Source organism: Gobio gobio (genome assembly GCF_949357685.1).
Source record: "Gobio gobio genome assembly, chromosome: 10".
In the NCBI taxonomy this organism is placed as follows: Eukaryota; Metazoa; Chordata; class Actinopteri; order Cypriniformes; family Gobionidae; genus Gobio; species Gobio gobio.
The window spans coordinates 43,922,341-43,946,833 of NC_137116.1; the positions used below are offsets into that span (position 1 = coordinate 43,922,341).

Here is a 24,493-nt window from a genome sequence, read left to right on the forward strand (position 1 = left end):
CAACCGTGTCATAATAAAAGTCCTGCCGGCGACACTTCCTCTTTTCCAGTCATGAGTATGAGGTAACGCAACTCTGTTTATCGTATTAGATATATCTGAGTGTGTTGAAAAGGAAGTTATGACGTTCGCTCGGTGGCTGCTATGACACTTGTTCACACTGCAGTGAGAGTAAAGTGTTTCACTGAATAAAACCGGAAACCGAGGGTGACGCAGATATGACGCAATCGACAGGTGACTCCCTAACACGCATAGCGGTTCCTTGGTTAAAATAGCAATTTCTCACGATTTACAAATAGTTGGAAACATTTGGGATATTCTAAGTACTCAACTGAACAAAATATATAACACTGGCCTAGTGGTTTCTGAATATTTTACTGCAAAAATCCTACATAGTTCACCTTTAACTAGTAGCTTATTAGTATGCATATTAGGATATTGGCTGTTTATTATTACTTATACTTATAGAGCAAATATGAATGACTTATTCTGCATGACCATGTACATCCCTTAATCATACAATGTAGGCAGGTTTATAATCACTGAGATCGCAAATGTGAGGGGGTTTGGGGGGCATGGCCCCTCGTGAAAATTGTGATTTCTATGATCTACATATGCGCATTTTAAGATGTTCTGAACGTCAAAAAATTTGATAAAAATAGCTTTAAAACCATATCAGTGGGCAGATATGACTGATTAAGTTTTTCCATTTTTGTCAGTGAAGAAAGTAAACATATGTTTAACTGATATTTATATGGTATATGAATCATTTTTGTAGACATGTTAATTTACTGAAGGCTTAATTTACTGACATTCATTAGGCCTACTTATCTTATGCCCAATACAGGCTGAAAAAAGTTACACATGGAATTATTAATTTACAATATGCACATATTTACTACTAATATTACTTTGTTAATATTTCTTGTTTGTTAATTATATTATAAACTACATTACATAGGCCTATTTCAAATCAAAATGGCGAAATTAGACAAAAGCTTATTAATTTGCGTGAATATTTTTGTCATTTGTTTAACATTTCTGACTTAAAGAAGCAGCTGTCAAATATGAAATGTTTAGTTTAGCTACTTACATATCTCACACTTGATGTCGAGTCCTGCTGCTAAAATTTGCGCTCAGCCTCAGCAGCTTCTGTTTGAGCATACTCTGATTTGATTGGTTTTCTCAAATATTTTGACATTGACGAGCGGTGACAGACCAATGAGGCTCAGATCAACGCACACACCTCTGCTTCTGACGTGCGCTCTTTTCGACGACGCTGCTGATTGAAGAACACGCTGATTAAAAGACGGGATGAAGAAGAAGTCTCCCGCCAGTTTCATATGTTTGAGAGGTTAATCACACATTTTTTTAGGGGGGCTGGACAGAAGTTTATGGGGGGCCTAGTGACACCCATGCTGGGAGTACATCGATCTAGTACGAGTTCACAGATGGGAAGTCACGGGTTTGACTGTCGCTCCAGTGCACTTTCACGGGTAGAAGGTTGGAAAAACACGGGTTACGGGTTGCTTGGAACGTGGCATAAGTCACGCCTGTCACACATGTTCCCACCCCAACGGTCAACTCGTTTTCCGTCACTTCTTTTTCATGAATTAGAATGTGTGCAAAGGATTGTGGGTGATTGAAGGACGGGAAGGATACACTCGATGCAACCTTCAAAATTAGCTGAACGAAGCAAAACAAAGGCTGCCTTACAAGAATCCTCCAAATTGAGACAGCCTTCAGTGGCGATTGATGACATGACAGCCGAGATATGCAGCCTTGTGTTTGAGAAGCACCCAAACTGCATCTGGCAGAGCTTTGAACTGATGACAGTTAGCAGAAAGAAAAACAAAGAACTGGTTTACCCAAGCAATTAATTTTTATTGTTGATGGAATGATAGAAACATAATTATGACACATTATTGAAACGGTTTTTAGTTTCCTTTTCTATGTAGCTATGGTGTATAATTATAATTGCATGCATATTTTAGTGTATTATACATTTTTGGTAAATGTCTTTATATAACATACATTATGATTATTAACTTGTGTGTGCCCTTCATTTGGAAGAGTGCTACACAGTGGTGACATATTTAATGCTATCAGTACTCATAACATGACATAAAAGTTGAAAATTGGTAAAGCTGTACAAATTCATCATTAGCTTTCTGAGATGCGAGAGGTGTTAATTTCTGCCAAAATCTCCCACTCCTACACATTTAATATTTACACAACTTTTTTAAAACGTTAGTTATTAAGTTTAATTTACAAAACTATAATAATAAAAAGCATCCACAAATAATAAAAAGTAATAAAGGCATGAGGCAGGAAGCATACGTTTTTATTTTGAACCAATAATCGGAACAAAAAGCATTTATAGATGTCATGCACTTCAATTATTTATCTGACTCAAACACAATTAAACTGACTCCATTAAAGCTGTTGTCCTTATTTAACCTTTTGTTGTTCAAAGGCAAAAGTTTTCCTGAATATTTAGATAACAGAAGTCAGACAATCACTTTAGCACTCAACATTATCAGTGATAAAAGAAATGATTCTCAAAACATTTAAAGCAGGCAAAGTTATGATGATGAAAGGCATTGTCCCATCTGTAATTCACATGTATACCTTTAAAGGGATTACTAGAACTGTAAAGAATTGCACCCACATTGCTCAGCCCGACAAATGTACAAAGATAAAAAATTCACTAAGCAAAAAATCTGCAAATGGTCCCTCAATTTATCATTCTGACCAAAGACACTCCTGCCATAAGTGCAGCTGTCAACATTACACTAAATACTGTAAAGATTATAAACATAAACAACCATCGGGATATCTGCAAATAAAAAAGAAAAAAGTCTTAATGTGTAATATTTAAGCTGATATTGCCATATAAGCATATAATTTATGGTCTTTTAATTTTGTGTGATCCTAAAGATGTTGAGGTCAACCTGTTACAGTGGATATAAAAAGTCTCCACACACCTGTTAAAGGGATCCCATGGTGTTAAGACTTGTATGGCTTAATTTAACATACATGTTGTCTCTTACTGAAATATGTTGTAGAAAACCCATGAAAAATCCACGTTATTTAAAAATTCCATTATATATTTAGACAATGGGCGGCGGCATATTGTTTGCGTTCTAGGTTGATGACGTGGAATGGTTGCACTCGGCAATCCACTGGCGTTACCCGTAGCTATTTTTACCACAACACAACTCAAAATGTTTCAGAGTTAAATAAAACCAATCAATTGCTTTGTAATTGCATTTAAAACACACTCAAAAACACATGTGCACACAAACTCTCTCTCACAAACACTCATACACACCAACAGATCGGCGCGCGTACGCGCTCACACACACATCTGACAGACTGCTGTCTCAATCGAGGTCGCACGTGCGCCCAAACACACACACACACACATCTGACAGACTGCTCTGTCTCAATCGAGATGTGTTATGGGCTGCCCTGAACTTGCCCCCTAATTCACTATTCCCTAGTCCACTAATACAGTTCACTTGATGAGGGAATGAAAACGAGTGTGTGAAGTAGGACAGCCGTTGAGTGTACGTCGGCTCGTTATTGCGGTGCAGTGTGAGATTGAATGAGTGCACTCAATAACCACTATGGTTTCGGACACCACTGTCCCCTCAAATAATGCCCTATTTGAGGGTATAGCGCGATTTCGGATTCAGCCAGGTAGTGCTGGCCTGCCGAATCGGAACCAGGTGACAAACTAGGCAAGTCAACCTCAAGTATAACATTACAGCTGTTTGAGCGTGTGTGTGCGTGCGCACGCACAGTGCGTGGATGTGTGTGTGTGTTAGTGCGCACACCGATCTGTTCTGTGTGTGTGTGTGTGTGTGTGTGTGAGAGTTTGTGTGCACATGTGTTAAATGCAATCACAAAGCAATTAATTGGTTTTATTTAACTCATTTATTTGACACATTTTTCGAGTTGTGTTGTGGTAAAAATATCTACGGGTAGCGCCAGTGGATAGCCGAGTGCAACCATTCTACGTCATCAACCTAGAACGCAAAATAAATGGCACCGCCCATTGTCCAAATATATAATGGATTTTTTTAAATAACGTGGATATTTCATGGGTTTTCGCGGGAGACAACATTTATGTTATATTAAGCCATACAAGTCTTGACACCATGGGATCCCTTTAAAACAGCTGGTTTGACATAAAAAATTACAACTATGCGATGCTACCGAAACCCAAAGTGGCGTATTCCAGGGGAAAATGTTTGTTTTAATAACTAACCACATAAATGTACACACCCCTGATGATATGTTTGTTCACGAGCTTAGTCATTCTGAAAACCTTTGTCATATTCCTTTGAAATAAATCACTTTGGTCTTCAGTGGCATTGCATGTGTTGTAATTTTATCATTAAATGTGCAAAAGTTCTGATATGATTCATCTTTTTCTTTTTTTTCATCACAAAAAACAACTGTTTTAAACAGGGTGTGTAGACTTTTTATATCTACTGTATACAAGGATCTGTTCTGGTGCCTTAAAATCTATGTGGAGTTTCTATACACTCCTAAAGGGTTAGTTCACCCAAAAATGAAAATAATGTCATTTATTACTCACCCTCATGCCGTTCCACACCCGTAAGACCTATGTACACCGTATGTAATTTACACTCTCAAGATCCATTAATGTAGTAAAAACATATTTAAATCAGTTCATGCGAGTACAGTGGTTCAATATTAATATTATAAAGTGCCAAAAAAAAAAAACTACTTATATAGTGATAACCGATTTCAAAACAATGATTCATGAAGCTTTGGAGCGGAAACGAATCAGCGAGACGATTCAGCGGTTCGGAGCGCCAAAGTCACGTGATTTCAGCAGTTTGGCGGTTAGACATGCGATCCAAATCAGGATTCCACTCGCTGTATTGTTTCCACTCCGAAGCTTCATGAAGCAGTGTTTTGAAATCGGTTATCCACTATATAAGTCGTTATTTCGTTTTTTTGCCGCACAAGAAATATTCTCGTCGCTTTATAATATTATACCACTGTACACACATGGACTGATTTAAATATGTTTTTAGTACATTTATGGATCTTGAGAGTGTAAATTAAATTGATGCCTATGGAGGCCTCACTGAGCCATCGGATTTCAACAAAAATATCTTAATTTGTGTTCCGAAGATGAACGGAGGTCTTACGAGTGTGGAACGGCATGAGGGTGAGCAATAAATGACATTATTTTCATTTTTGTGTGAACTAACCGTTTAAGTTTATTTCATAGTAGAATGCATGTGTATTAAAGGAACACTCCACTTTTTTTGAAAATAGGCCCATTTTTGTTAAAATGAGTTAAACTCAAGGGAATTTGAAAATGAGCCTATTTTCAAAAAAAAGTGTGTTCCTTTAAGCAGGTTGACTGAAACTGGAATGGCTTTATGTATACAAATCTAAGATATGACAGATGTAAATATCACTTACTCTCTTTTCCAGAATACGATTCCGATTTCCTGCTGACATACAAACAAAAACAAATGAGACTGTATGGTTATTAATAAAATAGAAAATGATGTAGGATGAAATGTAATAAGACATCTCTGTGAATATTATCTCACAGGAAAAACTAATCATAGGACATGCATAAGCAAGTACACAAGACTCTGTCAGGGTGTGACTGGTAACAGAAAAAATTCTTTAGAATTATTTATGAGGCTTGTGCGGGAATCTCACTAGTGCCTTGAATCAGTTGGCACCAAGGACACTTACTTTTGACGTTTTTTCTTCTCTTGTATTTTCCCATCTGTTCAAAGCAAATTGAGCCAAGGTACAGCATGATCTCCCAAACAACATAAACGCCCATTAATATTGCCAGCCAGCACTCTTCAAAGCACCATATTCCAAAATATATTGCAGTGGCTAAAGTACAAATTGAAAGAAAAGGATTATAAAGTAAAATTTCTAAATTAGATAAATCTGAATTTGCTTTTAATACGTTTGGATGAGTAAATGAGTATTTACACCTACACCAAGCCTAGGAAGTAAAAAAAAAAAGACTAAATATAATATGAAATGCAGAACCTTACTTGTTATGATTGTATTCATTAGGTCAACTATTATGATGGCACCGACCCAACACTTCCTTCTGTAAGTCAAATATTTTAGAGAGTTAAATTCAAAACACAGAGTTTTACGTTTATCAACGAAAATTTGCCGAACAGCCTGACACTGGATCAACCAATGATGTGAGTTTTGGGTGGCTAGCAGACAAAACCTGATTGGAAAAATTTATAATTTCTGTGGTTCTATTTGGTGACACTAGTGGCACTGATATGTGAAGATAACACTCACAACTCATGGCTTGGTCCACAGTGAAGGAAAACGGTGATGGTGTGTAGCAGGCTTGAAACCATGGCAGTCACCGTCAAAGCGAAAAAAACATTCCCCAAACCAGCACACTTGTGCACGCACTCAAACTAACACAAAAATATACACAGAAAATGGGAACTAAATGATGTCAACTTCCTTTAATGCTTCTACTTTTCATTCTTGATACGTCTTAACCAAATGTTAAACCGTCTGTCACAAAGGAAACTGTATTGTAATAGAAAAATAATCCTTACTTGAATTGCTTTTATTAGTACGAGGATGGCGGCAATAGTTTTGGCTGCTAGTTCAAGGACAGACGCACTCATGGTGACCTGTGAAGAGATACATTATTTGCCAAATGCTGAAAGTATAAGTTTAGTTTAAAATGATGGATTCAGTATGAATTAGTGAATTTAAGATAAAGCCATAATGCATGTTATGACATCAGTTATCAAGATTTGTATCTCCCTGACTCATTGTAATAAGAGTTTAAAAAAGATATTTAGTGCATTATGCAGTTTTTTACACACTTACCGTTTTTTTCAAAACTGGTCTAATCATCAGTAGAGAAGATCCTCCAAGAAAACACAGTCGACTGAACAATAAAAGTGCTAAAACACACCTCTGACATGTATACAAACAGATATACATGTACAGATACAAACATAAATATAAACATGTACACACATGTAAAGTAAAAAAAACCAGCATGGATAGTCAAATATGCATATTTTAATCACCACAACATGCAGAATTATTAGGTGAAAATGATATTCATGAAAACAAGTAGGCCAAAATGCAAAATGAATGAGAGCGGGGCAAGCAAGCCATGCAAGACTGCAAAATCTAATTACTATTGAGGAGTCATCAGGAGACGTTTTGATTCATAAATATGCTTACTACAATAAAATAGCGCTTAGCAGCATGCATATAGTCTACATACCACATATTGCACACATTGAGGAGGCGGTGGTGGTGTGACTACAAGTAAATAAAAAAACAAATGACAAGAGTTATCATCATACTCCTAAAAATAAAGGTTATTTGTTGGCATCCGTGCTTCCACAAAGAACCTTATCCACCTTTCCATTGTGCAAAAGACTAGAAGACTAGAATTCTCCAAATAATTACTGTTTTCAAACTCAATACTCAATCCCAAAAATACTGTGATAGTCAAACTAATACCACTAGTTAAACAAATGTTGGTAGATGGTAGGGCTGCTTGATTATGGCAAAAATCATAATTCCGATTATTTTGGTCAATATTGAAATCATGATTATTTAACACATTATTGGTGGGTGATATGATCAAAGTCTTATTTTAAAAGCTATTATTTTAAATGTCAGTGAAATTTCTCAATTATCGATACTTCAGCAAAAACGAATACTAGGTTAATTAATGCAAGTAAAAAGTCCTGAAAACAGTTACAGAAGACAAGTAAAGTCAGCAATAAAATAAGAACAAAGAAACTAATTACAAACAAAACCAACAAAAAATACAACAGAAAAAAGATACAAAGGAAATAAAGTGCTAACAGTTAGCCTAGAAATCTAGACGCAGCCTAGCGGCAGCAAATGTAATTTGCAGCCAGGGTCGTTTAGCAACTCTCCGTTGGCTTGCGAGCTAGAAAAAACAAACTCTAGTCAGGCCAATCACATCGTGCATAGAGTCGGTGGGCGGGCTTAACATAATTACGGCAGTGTTGCGGCGGTTCCGCATGCTACTTGTAAACAAAGAAGCTGGTGAACGATCAGCGGTCTTTCGAATCGGCTTTGGCCGTGACTCTGGAAGACTTGGAGTTAAGCTTTTCTTTGAGAAAAGAACAAAGAACGGCACTGAAGTCATTCTTAAGAAAGGAAGATGTGTTCAGAGTTTTGCAGACTGGATAAAATCTATCATCTAGCTCAGCTTCACCTTCTTCGTTGCTCTGGTTGGTTGTAGTGCTATCCTATTGAGTGGAGAGCGAATTTGAAAGACAACCGTTTAACCCGCCCCTCTGATTGAGCCCTGCCAATGGTGTGTTCCCAGATCCAACATCCTGATGTGGGTCTGGCTTGTCAGGTTAACAAACAGTGGTATTCAGATAAGTAATAACCTACACCAGAAATTCAATAAAGTAATCATATGTAAAATAACACTGCTGTATACATATATAGAGCAATCCTTATTTAAAACTACAAAAGTTATTCATTCAAGAGCAGTGAGTGATTTGATCTTAGTTCTTTTCTTGTTTGATTAACAGCAATGACTGGAGCAGTTAAGAGCAGCACGGATCCAATATACTGTTACACACGCGATTCAAACACGCTTTCTAAAATTTGTACATTCATTTAAGACATAACCGACTGTGTTTACGAGGATATTTACCAAAATGGCATTTCGACATATTTGTGTGTAGGCCATTTGATCATTTAGGCGCGTATCTGCTGCCCGTCCCACAGTTTATCAAACAATATTCCAAAAAATGTTACATCACTCGCTTATTCGGCTGATTTTGGTGTTAAGTTTGGCTTAGTGAGGAACAAAAGCTCACCGCTGGGAAGGAAAAGAAAGTGCGCTGTACGGAATGCGGCAGCGGCACAATAATCGTTTTACCTCGATTATCTTGTTTGCATAATCGCTGGAAGCCGAAATCGAAATACGATTAATCGCACATGGCACTCTTTTCCAGCTGATGAACGATAAAAACATTGACAGGCAATTAGAATCCATCTTAGTTTAAAGAGGTCAAGCATTTAAAGTGGCAGATGACAAATTATATATAGTATAGGCCTACTATATATACTGTAAAAAGAAATCTGTGAAATACAATACAAACCACCATCATAGTAACACACAACACTAAAATAATGCAATAAAGTAATTAAGCAACATAAGATTTAACATTAAACCCTGATGTAAACAACTTTTAACAGAATAATGTGACTCCAGAACCTCTGTAAAAAAACTGAAGAACTGTATAAAAAGTGCTTAAAGGATCCCATAAGTTCCTGCAAGAACTGCAAAGACTGTCAATGGTTCCACCAGTAACCCTATTATAAAAGAAAGAGTTTTGAGGCACTTAAAAATACAAAATACATTTTGAAGTTCCTCAACAGGATATTTGAGGCATTCTGCACATTTATTAATATTTATTAAAGGCACACTATGTAGTTTAGGTCACCTATTCAAAACAAAGGCACAACATTTATCTGTACTGTAGCCTACTATACTTATTGTAGCTATTAAACAATTTTTTTTTCATATTTATGTTTAAATAATATAATGTTATTTTTAAATGTCATCTGATTATGAAAAGTGCAAAGATGTGAGTGGGTCAGAAATGATTTTGTTGGTTATATTTTGTTTAATATTAAGTTTTGTTTTGTAGAAAGCCTTTCTTTAAAGTTAATTTCGTTTTGTATAAATTGTATCTTAATTTTAATCAAGGATTCAATTGCCTGGATTTAATAAATAAGAAGCAAATAGACTATAGCAGACAAAGCTTGAAATGTCCACTTTTAAACAAAACAATTTGAAACGAAAAGAAATAGGCTAGTTAAGCAATGCGCAGTGTTCACGCGAGCAGCTCATGACTGGTGTCTCAGAGCGGTCCTGTGTGAGTTTAACACGCATTTTGAGACTAATCCTGACTTGTGCAACTTTGTACACATTTGTTTCTTAGTTGTAGTATTAGTTCTTACTTTGCTAAAAATATATATTATTTCTGATTATGGCATAGCTTTCTGCCCACCCAATTATAATAGGCTAATAAAGTAATGATTAAAAAAACACAAACGCTTGATCAAGGGCCCAGCCCGACCCGGCCCAAGGATAGTGCCGGGAAATCAAGTTCGGGCTTGGGCTCGGGCTCGGGCAGAGAATCTAAACATCAGCCGGTGGAAAAGAATCGGGACGGGACTTCTGTTCATGGATGAGATTATTAACGTTACTGTAGTATGAAGCAGAGCAGGGCCGAGTGTTGTGGGAGCGCAACGTGGCCACTGAAACGATTGCTAATGAGAGACGAGCGTGACAACTGGGCTGCGTTCAGCCCCGACAAAGCGTTGCAAAACTTTTTTTAAACGGAAATGGTGCTGTGTTGAACACCCTGTTCTGATGACGCAAGAGTTGAAACTATGGCAGCTGAGAAGACCATTCTTTGTGTTCTTTTTGAGGAATTTTTAAGAGCCTGATGAAATCGATATAAATACGTGTTTAATACTGCAAAATACATGCAATCACTGCCCTTGCCGTCCAGAATAAAAGACAACATCCCAATCCCATTTAATTAACTTTTTTTATCTCCTGGTAATCAATTCTAATTTAATTTCATTTTATTTCTAGTTCTTACTTTTTTAATAGCTTGTATTTTCTTTTTCATTTTTATGTAAAGCACTTAAATACCATATATGACATTTGGTATATAAATAAAGTTGCCTTGCAATGAAGCTAAAAATATAAATAAATACATCATCATGTTGATATATATACTGTATGTCTTCTAATATCTTCAATTGTTGCGTATACTGAGCTGCAGCGGACACATTTGTAAACAACTTCACTTGGACCCATTGTGCGAGCTGTCTCTTTAATACCGCGTGGTTTATATACATGTTCCTGCTGATTGGGCTGACATTTTTGACACACCCACCAAACGAGATAAAACGCATCTCAAACATGTTGCACACCGTTTCCAGGAAACATGACGTTCAACCGGAAACCGTAGCAAAACGTTGCGCTTTGAACGTTCCCCTGGAGACGGCAGTGGAACTTTTATTATGCCACAGTCGCCACTTTCGCTTCTTCCGGACAAGTGTATGTGGGGTAACACAGCGCTGTTTTATCATATTAGACACATTTGAATGTGTTGAAAATTATTAATACTAAAACATGGTACTCGCGGTAAATCAAGAAAACGAGATTCAAACAATAAGACTGAACTTGTTGAGCTATATAACAAGGATTCATTTTCTGTCTATAAATGTATCCAAACAGTTGTTCCCTTGTCTAATAATACTCATAATATATTAAAGTGTCATTGGTGTTTCCATGTTTTCTACAAAATAAAACTGGACATTTATGGTAACGCGGGTATGATGTCATTGATAGGCGACGCACAGACATGGGCCGTGTCCTGGTTAAAATTGCTTATTTCTCTGGATTTAAACATTCTTGGAAACATTTGGGATAATGTAAGAACACAAGTCAACAAAATATATAACACTATTCTAGTGGTTTTTGTATATTTTAATCCAAAAATATTACATATTGTGCCTTTAATACCAGCCCTGCAATTTTGAAAGAAGTCTCTTATGCTCACCATTTCTACATTTATTTGATCAAAAATACAGTAAAAACAAAAATATTGTGCGATATTATAGCAATTTAAAATAATTGTTTCTATTTTAATATATTTAAAAATGTAGTTTATTCCTGTGATGGCAAAGCTGAATTTTCAGCAGCCATTACTCCAGTCTTCAGTCTCACATGATCTTTCAGCTGCTTTTTAACATGGATAATAACAGCATATGTTTCTTGAGCATCAAAGCAGCATATAAGACTGGAGTAATGGCTGCTGAAAATTATATAAAAGAATTAATTACATTTTAAATATATTATTATATTATAAAATATATACCAAATGGCAGTTTATGTATTTTCTTTCTTTCTTTTTTACCTGTTGTCTGTGAGGGTGTTTGTGATGTTGTAAATATTGTTGCGCTTGTAGTTAGGTTTGTTTGTGTACTGTTGGCTTCAGAGGTTGGTGGCGCAGCGGATGTGCCTGTGAGGAATATTGAAATCATCACAGAGTGCAACAGTATTACCCTGACTCAACAGGGAAGTAACCTATGAATGTATAATTGTCTCTGAAACATCATGAAGCATTTTTGCATTAAAAAAACACATATCTCTAAAGACACCACCAGCCCTGCAATAGTGGTTATATTTGATTGTTCTATTTAATGCTTTTGGTTTATATATTTTACCTGTAGTTTGTGAGTTTATATTTGATGCTGTTGTAAATATTGTTGTGCTTGTAGTTAGGCTCATTTGTGTACTGTTGGCTTCAGAGGTTGGTGGCGCAGCGGACGTGCCTGTGAGGAATGTTGAAATCATCACAGAGCACAACAATATTTACACTGACTCAACAGGGAAGTAACCTATGAATGTATAATTGTCTCTGAAACATCATGAAGCATTTTTATCAAACAAACATCATGAAGCATTTAGTTAGGTTCATTTGTGTACTGTTGGCTTCAGAGGTTGGTGGTGCAGCGGATGTGCATGTTAGGAATGTTGAAATCACAGTGCAACAGTACCAGTATTTACTGACTCAGGTAACCTATGAATGTGTTTAATAATTGTCTCAGAAACATGAGGAAGTATTTTACACACACACACACATATATATATATATATATATATATATATATATATATATATATATATATATATTCTCATCAAACTACTCAAAAATAGAATTAAATATAATTAAAATCCGTTTACGTTTAAAGGGTCTGACCTGCTCTTAATGAACACAGAGCAAGCTATTGTTGCACATAAAACAGTCTATGTTCAGAACAGTGGAGAGAATTGAAAAGAATACAAAAACCTTTAGAAACTCATAGAGTTCAGTTCAGCATCACACATCAGATATATATACAGTCAAACCAAAAATTATTCAGACACCAGATATAACACTATAGTTAATTTATTTAAGTGAGGATAGCAAAATAAAGTAAACTGTGACATATTATACCCAAAATGTCTTCATACAGTGGACTACCAGTAAAACTGATACAAATTTGGGACCAAAATTATTCAGACACTTTGACCTGACCTGTTTTGCTTAAGTGTTTTTTTTCTTGAATGGCTAATGTGATCTTTTACACCACAGACTGAACAAAATTAAGCATTGCTTGGTAATTGGTTGACCTAAATTGGTATTATCTAATGCCGCATTCCAGGCAACCCATGTTTTTCCAACCTTCTACCTGTGAAAGTGCACTGGAACGGCAGTCAAACCTGTGACTTCCCACCCGTGAACTCGTACTAGATCAATGTACTCCCAGTTACATGCTCTGACGTCACATAGCCCGCGAAACAACAATGGCAGGCCCTACGGATGCGGTGTTTATGAAAGTCGTACACGAATAAAGTAAAATAAAAGGTATAACAGCTTCTCTTGCCTTATGCGCCGTTTTTATCTCCTCCGTTGACCTCAAATAAGCGCTAATGTAAAGCTAGTCTGCTAAATCTGTAGCATGCCACAGGTCACAATTTTTGCCAGATATCAAACTTCACCTAACTATTAAATCAGTCAACAGTTTACAGAAAACATTTTGTTTACTTACCATGGCTTAACTCTACCGTTGTTGTCACAATGTTGGCGCTAGACTGCGGCTACTACTACCACTTTTTGTAACACTACTCTTTTTACCTTGGCTTAGTTACTGAATTTCAGAGCACCAAGTAATGGACCAGTAGCTTAGGTTCGCTACAGAGGGCAAGTCTTTAACAGGCACATATAAAACACAGACAATAACTAGAAACGTACCAATTTATATTGTTTGTGCAAGATTAAGTTAATGTAAATGAAGTAAATAAATAAATAAAAACAAATTAATGACTTGTTTCTTCTCAATCCCTTATGAGTTTCATTTTAGATATCTTCTCTAAGTGTTATTTTCAACTTTGTTGTTATTTAAATTGTTTATATATATATAAAGGGTTGGTCTTTTCTGTGAGCGTTTATGAGCCGATTTCACTTTCTCTCAGGTGGAGACACAAGCAATCGGCAGCGCGTGAGAAATTCACACCGACCAATCAGATGTGGTTTTTGGCTGCAAACTTTCGCGGTTGGGTAGTTCTGCAAAGGAAATGTCCATATTTGGATTAGACAGCGCTGTCTGTGAGACTGAGAGCATTTTTTTCTTGACGAGAAATTCTCTGGTTAACACACAGTTCAATGGGATGGAATTAGCTTTCTGACCCCGACATGCACACTGCAAATTTTCCTGTGACGTGAACCGTGAAGGGGTCTATAGTGAATAAACTGTGATAATGTGAGAAAATGTTGAAGGTGTCTGAATAAATTTTGGTTTGACTGTATATATAGAACTGTTATAAATGTATATATACACATTATTTCTTTCTTTATTTTTTTACCTGTAGTGTCTATATTTGATGTTGTAAATATTGTTGTGCTTGTAGTTAGGTTTGTTTGTGTACTGTTGGTTTCAGAGGTTGGTGGTGCAGCGGACGTGCCTGTGAGGAATATTGAAATCACAGATTGCAACAGTATTTACACTGACTCAACAGGGTTTTTACAAAAATGTAGTTTGAGTAGACCAAATGTACTTCTCAAAAAAATTATAATAATACTTGAGTTAGAATGAAAGAGTAGCTCATTTAAAAGTACTCATGAGTAGTGAGTACTGAACTTTGGATTGTACCCCTCTAATAATAAGTACCGTATGCTGCAATGTACAAAACACTGTACATACGGTAATACACACATTCCCGTTTGCTGTTTGTCAGGAAAAAATAAAGAATATTGATCTAATTCAAAGTATTGCCATTATGACATCCCTTAAAATATATATTAATAGGCCTTAAAAGACAATGTCTGTTATTATGCAACTTAAATGCAGAATTACACAATTACACAGAATATTTTGTTTTTTTATTATATATTAAATTACAAATAGTGTTAGTGATATCAGATGTATTTTATATTTAATTAAAATCAGTTGGGCCAAGTTTACCTTCTTGTCCCAGGAAGTGGTGTCACCTTGAGCATGCTAAACTATATCTGAATATCTTACAATTTAAACATACAAATGCACATTGTTCTGCATACTAATTTGGTACTTTCATTTTATCTCAGTACAGTAGCATCTGCTTATTTTTACATTTTAGTTTAAAGTTTGGTGCAACATAATTATTAGATAAACCTTGATTTAATCACGAATTAAGTTAAATTCTTATTGGTGGAATCCACCCTAAGGCACAGTTAAAGGGCCACTTCAGCGCTGGGAAGATGAATGTGTATTTAAAATGTCAGTTATGTAGTAAATGTGAAATTATTTTTGAATTTGGTGCCTTCTAGACTGAGAAAAGACAGAAAATGTATTTTTGTCTCATGTGGATGAAAGACAACAACTCCCAGAATGCACCTGCTTCGCCCGGCCCCACACTGCCCCCAGCGTCGTTTTGATCTTCATAATAATACAATAATTTCGTTCAGTTAGAGAATAAACACTACAATTAAAAACTGAACGTGTCTTTTCAATAAAGTGTGAGTGAGCCGAACGAAAGTCACAGGACAAACACAGCAGGAGTCGGATTTCATTCAGCACGAGAGGGAAGTAGTAGCTGAGGTAAGCGCTGAACTTTCTAAACTTGCTAAACTTTCATAAGAATTCATTGAAAAGTTGAAACACTCACTTTGCTCCGTACCGCTCCGTTATGAATGCCTAAGGTCGAGCCGCGAGCACATTCACATTCTGTGTGTGAGATCTCTCCCCTGTGGGCGGGTTGAAAACATGCGGAACAGCTTCCTCTACTGGCTGTAGTTTTTAGCCTCTGGCCAAAAAATCCTCCGATGACTCTCGATGCATCATCAGAGGAATTTTTCCAGAAATAAAATGCATAATTCTCTCGTCTCAGGGGGATATGAGGGGGCAAAGTACCATAATTCAAATATACTACGGGGTTTCTACTGATTCAAAGCTTATTGCTAAATCACTGAAGTTACCCTTTAAGCTTTTTTCACAATAAGCGTTTTAGAACCGCGACTGATTACACTCTTCCTAGCCATGTTGTTGATGGATAAAAATAAAATTAGAACATCACTTAAAGTAAAAGTACACAATTTTAAAAGTCTTATCTTTCTTATTATAATGTCTATCCAGGGCTGGAAATGGGGGGAGGGGGGCAGAATTTCAAGGGGACACAAAATTGAATCGCACATATATATGGCCAGTGAATCTCGGCCATATACTGTGTGTGTGTGATGGCTTCTCAAGCAAGAAAAAATGTAGGGCGGGATGTCACTTGTCCATTGGGAATTGATTGCATTGTTGGATTATTGTGGACCTTTTTCACGGACTGTAATGACGCATTTCCAGTTATCAACACTAAAATAGTAATGTTTTTAATATTTTAATTTAAATTTTATGCTCATCTATAATGCTAACTTTGTGTTATATTACCGTGGCAGTGAATGACAAAAAACAAATGAACGCTGCTTTCAGGGTGTTTTTAATAAAAAATAGTGACGCTAAATTTTAAATCTTTCTCTCTTCTGACCAACGCTCTCTGTTTGTCCCACCCTTGTGCCGAAAAACACATCATTAGAACAAAAAGAGGTCTCTGTGGAACAAAAAAAGAGGTGTTTCCCAATTTTGGGGCATTTTCGAACCTGAGGCCATTAATTATTTTATTTTTTTCTTGTGATAGCAATGCTGCCTTTTACGAGTGTCTATTTTACACTAATGCCTAGATCACAAGAAAACAACTTGTCAACAATGTCAAGATCCCGATAAGTAAAGAAAATAAAAAATAATGCTGCATGCTTTAGGACTTAAAACAGGGAAACTATATGAGTGTCCCTTTTTTGTTCCGTCATACTTCATCAGAAAAGAGAACCGATGTCGTTGCATGGAGAACTTATTTGTTACACTTAGTGTAAATAGCCTGTCTTGTTGACAAAGGCTATTTACACTAACTCTCTCCATAAATGTCTGGTTGCGCCTATAGGGAGGTTGGTGCGTAAAAGTAGCTTTTGACGCGATCAACCCGAGTTTAAATCCCCTTTTTGCCGAACTCACTCTTCTCCCTTTTCCCATCACATATCAGATCGGAAAGGTATTTATTTTCAATAAAAATGAAGAAAATGTTTGAAAAGTGGAAATGAATTGCCTAACAAGCGTTTAATAATAAAGTATTTATCAGGTAGGGTTAGGAGTAGGTGTAGGTGTAGAGAAGGCTTTATTGTCCCAATAAGGTGGCATCCATTTAATAATTTTAATAAATATAATAATTTACAATCTATGTTATTATTGCATCCTGTTAAGGTACAACAATACTGAGGTGCAAATAGTATCTGCCACCATTTATAAGTATAAATAGCATCTAAATTGTTTGCACTTATTGCAAAAAACTGCTACTTTTATATAGTGTAAATATGTCGCTATTTTCACAGTGTAAATAGCATATCACTAAGAAAATTATGCTATTGTCACCAGTGATGGGAATAACGGCGTTATAGATAAACGGCGTTACTAACGGAATTATTTTTTTCAGTGACGAGTAATCAAACGAATTACTGTTTCTCCAGTTACAACGCCGTTAGCGTTACTGAGAATAAAATGTGGCGCGTTACTATAATTGAGCTCACTGAAGCGTGCGTGCGTGCATGCCTTGCATGTTGGGGGTGGGTGGGTGGGGTGGTACACATAACTGATGATGATTGGTGGGTGGGAGACAAGGTTGAGGTTGATAGGTTGAGTTCACACACACACCTATGACACACGCATATGCACAAGTCCAACGACTTCAAAGAAATAAAAAAAAGAATGCTGCATGCTTTAGGACTTAAAACAGAGAAAAACTATACGAGTTTTTTTCGAGTGTCCCTTTTTTGTTCCGTCATACTCCATCAGAAAAGAGAACCGATGTCGTTGCATCCATGGGGAAGAAGTTATTTTCATTTAGAAGGCATAAATAAATAAATATTGACGTGCATGGATAAATAATTTGTAATACGGCAATATTCCTTAAACAATAATTGTGAGGAACAATTGAGAGAACTCGACTTTTTCTTTTAAAGAAATACCATACAAATTATGAGGGAAATTACTTAATTACACAAAAGTACGGTGATTTTTTTTCTTACCTGTAGCATGTGAATCTATACTTGGTGCTGTTGTTAATATTGTTGGTTTTGTAGTCGACGTTCGTGCTGTTGTTGGCGCACTGGTAGCGGGCAGTGCTGTTGTTGTGGGCCGGTCTGGGAGGATCGGCTTTCTGCCCCAAAACGTCGTGAATCTTTCCAGAAATACAGCTCTGAAAAGAAAAGAAAAAAAATCGTATTTAACTAACAATATGAAACGCAATAAAATTACAATTATGTTATTCTGTTTATTTTCGTCTGATTAGGCTCCACAGTAAAACTAACTTAACGTTACCTGAAGAAAAATTGTCCTGCACTTTCGGGTGTCCACCTCACGCTGATTGACGTTTTACCCACGTTATTAGGCTGAGCCACGACACGGTCCTATATATATCCATATGATAAACAGTTTACCTTAGTTTAATGAATTAATATCTGTATTTAACACATGGTGTAAAGAATAGTGTGCGCGCGGCAGGACTCACACCACAGATGAGTATGCTGTTGTCCGGGTCATCCAAACTAAATGTACCAACAGAATCACAGCCATCACACGCACGAGCATCCAACATGAAACCTCTAAAAATACTCGATTTAGCCGATAGCACCACTGTGGCAAAATGAGAGAGTTTAAAGTGACACATCTGAAAAGCCATTATGTTTACACCAATAAAACATTAAACAGAGAGAGAGAGAGAGAATCTACCGTTAATAGGTGACGATGGCCATTGCGACTCTGTCAAAGTTACATTTTCTGGGGTGACATAGAAAGGGGGTTCAGTGCTTTGTGGTGGTAGTACTCCTGTATCCTCATGTATAATATTCATTCCTCGACATTGATCCTCCAATGCAAATCCATCGCTGTAACAGGAGATGAACTTCAGCATGGTAAGTCCAAATGAAAGGATAAGGAGACCGCTCGCAATATACATCTGAAACGGCCAATATAAATAATAACATCAATTTTAAACTACTGACTTCCTGTCCATACTCTTTAATGAGGATCAGTTGTAATAAAGATATTAGACCTACCGTGCGCTTTGCTGATCAAACAGTGATCAGTCTTGTTGTCAGTCCGTGCTTATATTGTCCGTCAGCTGAACAGATATTTTATTCTAATGCCCTCTTTTGGTGAATTCAGTTATTACAATAGGGTGATAGCAGCGTTATATTGTCCGCCCCAACAAGCATCACGTGCATAAGGAAGTAAGCAGCACATGATTTTATGATCACAGTTCATAACTTTAGAAGTATTTATCATGAAGGATAAAAAGCCAGTGCTTCATTTAGTAAAGGTTTTCAGAGATTTTAAACAAGTATTGAGTGTTTTGTAACAAAAACGGAACATATAATCTTAATAGGTGAGAGAAAATTGGTTAAAAATTGGAGAAAAAAAAAGTTCTCAAATTTACTATAAATTCGGTTGATGTTATTTTTCTAATACAGTAAAACAGTATCCAATTCATTATTTTAGGTCATTAGAAGAAAAGTATGTTTTGTGCATTAAGTAATTTAATTATTATAATTTGGAGTACCCTGCGTCATGACGTCATCACCGTGATGTGCTGCTTCATTCGTAGTAAATGCAGAGACGAGAAGCCATCATCAGCGTTCCTCTCTTCATTTTTCTTCCTTATTTTCAGGAGTACTACATAAAGAAGAGAATAAACGAATAATTCACTGTCTTTCCTAGAAGATAACTGTTGGCCTTTAGGCTTCTGAGAACTGTTGTACCTTAAGCAGTTCATCAAGTTCCTGTTTTATCAACACAAAAATCAGCTCACCAGCAGCTAATAAGCAAAATCCAAAACAGCTATTGGCCATCTATAATAGTTATACAAAGTATGTTATTATTTTCTGTATAATTCAATCTGTATCCGTCTGCAAATACAATCTATGACAATTTGCCCTTTATGAACATTATTGATTTGATTTGATTAGACAAAAGTAAAATACACTTTTTCGTGAAGGATAACAATAAAGTTAAGAACTTGTTTCCATTCCAGTCATTGATGTGGTTTTTGGCATTGTTTAATATTATAAATATAAAATTACAATGAAATTCCACACTTACAAAATGTACAATCACAATTAAACACATACGCAACATATAAAAATTCAATCTTTTATTTGGAGGGATGTAGTCAATGATGATTCAGAAACAGTAAATTATGGGGTTTACAAAAACATCAAATGTGTCAGTACTCTGAATGTCTTGAGTGTAGCTATAACAGTTTAATATGCTGTACGTTTAATAAAATAAACAGTGCAAGTCCACTTGGTCAGATAAAAGAGTTCAGTTCAATTGAGGCAAGAAAATCAGAGTATCATAGTATTTATGTCATGAAAAAAATGACTGGGTAGGTGAATATTAACATTCAAAGGAAACCATGACAGATAAATCAGATAGAAGAGAAGAAAAACACCTGGCTGTCTTCCAATAAGGAAACTCTATGAATAGCAGATCTGTTGAAACAAGTGTCACTGTCTGTCTATAACAAGCCAAAACAAATTATGTCAGAGATATAATCAGATTTTCCTTTTCCTTTTGTTTTTTTATCAACTCGTAAGTCATAACCTTCAATTTAAGTCACATTTCAAGTGAAATACAGTTCAATCATGACAACTCTCTGAGTGTTTGTCATTGTCACTGTCATGACAATGTTGATATGTTTGGTCTTGGCGGAAAAGATCTGCTACACTGCTGCTGCTTTTATTGCTGCTGCTCAGGGGCGACTCTAGGATTTTCATTTTAGGGGGGCTCAGCCCCCATGAGGATATGAAAAAAAAAAACACTTTATTTTAGGGTCCAATTCTCGCTATTAACGAGTAGCTTATTAGCACATTAGGATATTGGCTATTTATTATTACTTATAAAGCAAATATTAATGCCTTATTCTGCATGACCATATTGTACATCCCTTAATCATACAATGTAGGCTGGTTTATAATCACTGAGATCCCAAATGTGAGGTAGTAAAGGCGGTTCGAGGGAAAATAAAAATTTCCATGACATATGTGCATTTTAAGATTTTCTGAACGCCAAAACATTAGATAACAATAGCTTGAAAACCATGTCAGATATGACTGATTAAGTTTTTCCATTTTCGTCAGTGAAGATAGTAAAATATATGTTTAACTGATATTTATGTTTTATGAATCTTTTTCATAGATATGTTAATTTACTGAAGGCTACCAGGCTACTAGATTTATTAAATTAATTCACAATATGCACACATTCATTACTAATCTTAAGCCCACAGGCTGAAAAAAGATGAGCTTTTTTATTTACTGAATGCTACAAATGGAATTATATTAATTTACAATATGCACACATTCATTACTATTAATCTTATGCCTAATCTGAAGAAAACGGCTTTGTTAATATTTCTTGTTCGTTAATTATATTATAAATGACATTACATAGGCCTATTTCAATTCAAAAGGGCAAAATTAGACGAATGTTTATTAATTTGCCTGAATATTTTTGTCATTTGTTTAACATTTCTGACTTAAAGAAGCAGCTGTCAAATATGAAATGTTTAGTTTAGCTACTTATATATCTCACAATTGACGTCGAGTCGTGCGGCTAAAATTCACGCTCAGCCTCAGCAGCATCTGTGCGTACATAAAGCCTGCAACAACTCTGATTTTCTCAAATATTTTGACATTGACGAGCGGTGACAGACCAATGAGGCTCAGATCGACGCGCATTGATTCTCTGAACCTCTGCTTCTGACGTGCGCTCTGCTCGGCGCCACTGCGGATTAAAGAACACACTGATTAAAAGACGGGACGTAGCCGAAGCCTCCCGCCAGTTTCATATGTTTTAAAGGTTAATCACAATTTTTTTAAGGGGGCTGGGCAGAAGTTAGGGGGGGCTGAAGCCCCCCTAAAAAGGGCCTAGTGACGCCCATTCTGCTGCTGCTGTAGGTTATCGCTGCTGCAGAGCAAGTTCGGGACTTGCTACTACCAATACATAACACAACACGTTGCTGTGAGCAGGAAAGATATGCTGCTGCTAGAGTGTACATTAATTACCCATAGCAGATCTATACAGGTGGAGCTGGGGAAGGTGGAGGGTTTGTGAAAGCACGCTGCACTGCTGAGGGCAAATGCTACCAGAGTATTTGAAGGTTTGAACATGCAAGCTCATTGGCTACTGATACAGCAGGAAGCAATTAGCTGTGCCCTAAAGATGACGATGTGATTACGAACAGGTAGTTAAAGGTGCGGTACACTCAATTACACAAAAATGATGCTATAATATGGCAGAAATTGTGCCATAAAAGTGATTATTGGCTTGTAATCATAGGGGAACCACTTTTGGTGCTATATAGCACCATATCTTTAAAGGTGCTATGGTACTTTAATGACACTATGTAGAACTCATAAGAGGTGCCATATAACATTTTATTTCTTCATCAAAAATGGTGCTAAACAGTTCCAACAGTGGTTCTTTGGCCTCTAAAAAACCTTTAAAGGGGCTTAAAAGGTTCTTTGTAAGGCAGTAGTGCTATATAGCACCTTAACCACCCCCAAAAAACACTGAAAAACTGCAGAAGAACCATACAGGGGCTTAACAGGCTCTGTATATGATAGCGGTGCTATATAGCTCCTCAGTCATCCCAAAGAACCGCTGAAGAACCACTGAAGCACCTAGATTTTGTGCTATACTGCACTTAAAGTGGTTCCCCTATGATTACAAGCCAAAGACATTCTGGAATGCACATTTCAAAGTAGAATAACTGGCTGTCACATTGGTTTTCTGAGAAACAAGTAGGTGAATTTAACATGTTTCCTTAATATCTGCAAGCATATGGTATTTTTATGTTTCAGTAAAGTGAAAAACTTACATACAGCACCTTTAAAGGACCTATTAGCCTGCGCCATCTAGAGTTTATGACAGAACGTTATATATGTACAAAATAAAAAGTAAACAACATTATAAACAATAACTCGATTAACTCAAAAAATTTAATAACACAAAAACAAGGGTTCCAATAACATTAAATATTTACTCCAGCATAAAAGATAACCTTTCTGATCAGACTAACCTTTCTGAACACACAAAAGGAATTTATAAAGGGCAAGAAATAAGGAGGGAACAGGTGGGAGAAATCAAACACTAATCAGATAACAAGGGGGAGGGATCAGACAGAGACACAAGCAATTAGCCCAAAATAACAAAACACCACATGTGCTCAATGAGACAGGACAGACATGTGACAAATATATAAATCCTCTCATACAAATAGATACCATAAAGTTATCTCAATACTATTACAAATCTTTCAGTCATTTGTCATTGTGGTTTTAAGATTCTCATTTCCTTGCCACATGACTTGAAGGTTCAGCCGTCTTTAAAAGAAAATTGAAAACATACTTCTACCTGCCAACATTTCTGTCATATGAGATTTGACAAACAAGTTGTAGATTTAATCATTTACATTATTTGGATTGTAAAGTCCACCCACTGGCTCAAATTTCGAAATCCAGCAGCTGGTTGAAGGACTTCTGCGTGTATGTCTTTTCTGGCGCTTCTGTAAAAATCACTTTAATTCATTAAAATGTGAAGATCCATTTCCTCAAATAAGTTAATCTGACTCCAATTTTATGTGACTCGATAAACTGTGTTACGTTTAGAGTTTATCAGCTGATTTTAAGATTAGTTGCGATTTAATTTAGATCGTTGATTTTCTTAGTATCACTTATTTTCAAATATTAATATCCTCCATGGGACCCGGAGTCTCAAATAGGCTAAGCGTCCGGATTTCGCTTGCTCTAACGGACACAGATTAGTCAGTTCTGATATTACAGAGGATTGCAGGGTGAACTATCTTACCTCTAAGTGAGTCACACATGTGCACTCATAATAAAACGTGTAATTTTAGTGATAGTCACGGAGACTGCAACTTATAATAACAGTGGCAGTCAGAAATCAGGTTTTCCCTCATGCATGGCTCAATGCTCCCGCTATGGGGTTCCCAGTATGGTTTGCCCTGGCAGAGAGATCTGCGGTAACCCCTACTTACCCTGCATGGACATGAATAAAATAATGATTTCAGAAGAATACAAGATAAATCAAAATTTATGTTTATTTAGCCAGGCAAAACATCAAATAAAGGAATTTAAAAATCCAACATACACAACTGATCAGCATAGAATACAAATCACAAATACCAATTAATAGTATCAAAATAGTATCAAAATAGTTTCAAGGAGTCATACCTGGCAGTAGAGACACACCGCAACAG

The 24,493-nt window shown here is 36.3% G+C and overlaps 1 protein-coding gene across 6 annotated transcripts; it reads right to left on the minus strand.

The window, feature by feature from the left end:
- Positions 1-1,863: 1,863 nt before the first annotated feature.
- On the minus strand, positions 1,864-19,436 carry LOC307132111 (uncharacterized protein). 6 transcript variants are annotated; one of them, XM_079826262.1, is made up of 16 exons: positions 19,269-19,436; positions 18,943-19,168; positions 18,722-18,846; positions 18,532-18,620; positions 18,240-18,409; positions 14,507-14,605; positions 12,325-12,432; positions 12,015-12,119; positions 7,298-7,335; positions 6,889-6,978; positions 6,609-6,686; positions 6,337-6,461; positions 6,072-6,130; positions 5,755-5,904; positions 5,470-5,498; positions 1,864-2,836 (listed from the first exon to the last, which is right to left on the minus strand). In XM_079826262.1, exons 2-16 carry the CDS (start codon positions 19,166-19,168, stop codon positions 2,735-2,737), a joined length of 1,593 nt encoding a protein of 530 aa, XP_079682388.1. In that variant the 5' UTR covers positions 19,269-19,436; the 3' UTR covers positions 1,864-2,734. The 6 variants fall into 6 exon arrangements, with proteins under 6 accessions (XP_079682388.1, XP_079682387.1, XP_079682390.1 ...); XM_079826261.1 differs by having other exon boundaries at positions 5,470-5,501; XM_079826264.1 differs by lacking the exon at positions 14,507-14,605 and having other exon boundaries at positions 19,269-19,353.
- Between the last annotated feature and the right edge of the window lie 5,057 nt (positions 19,437-24,493).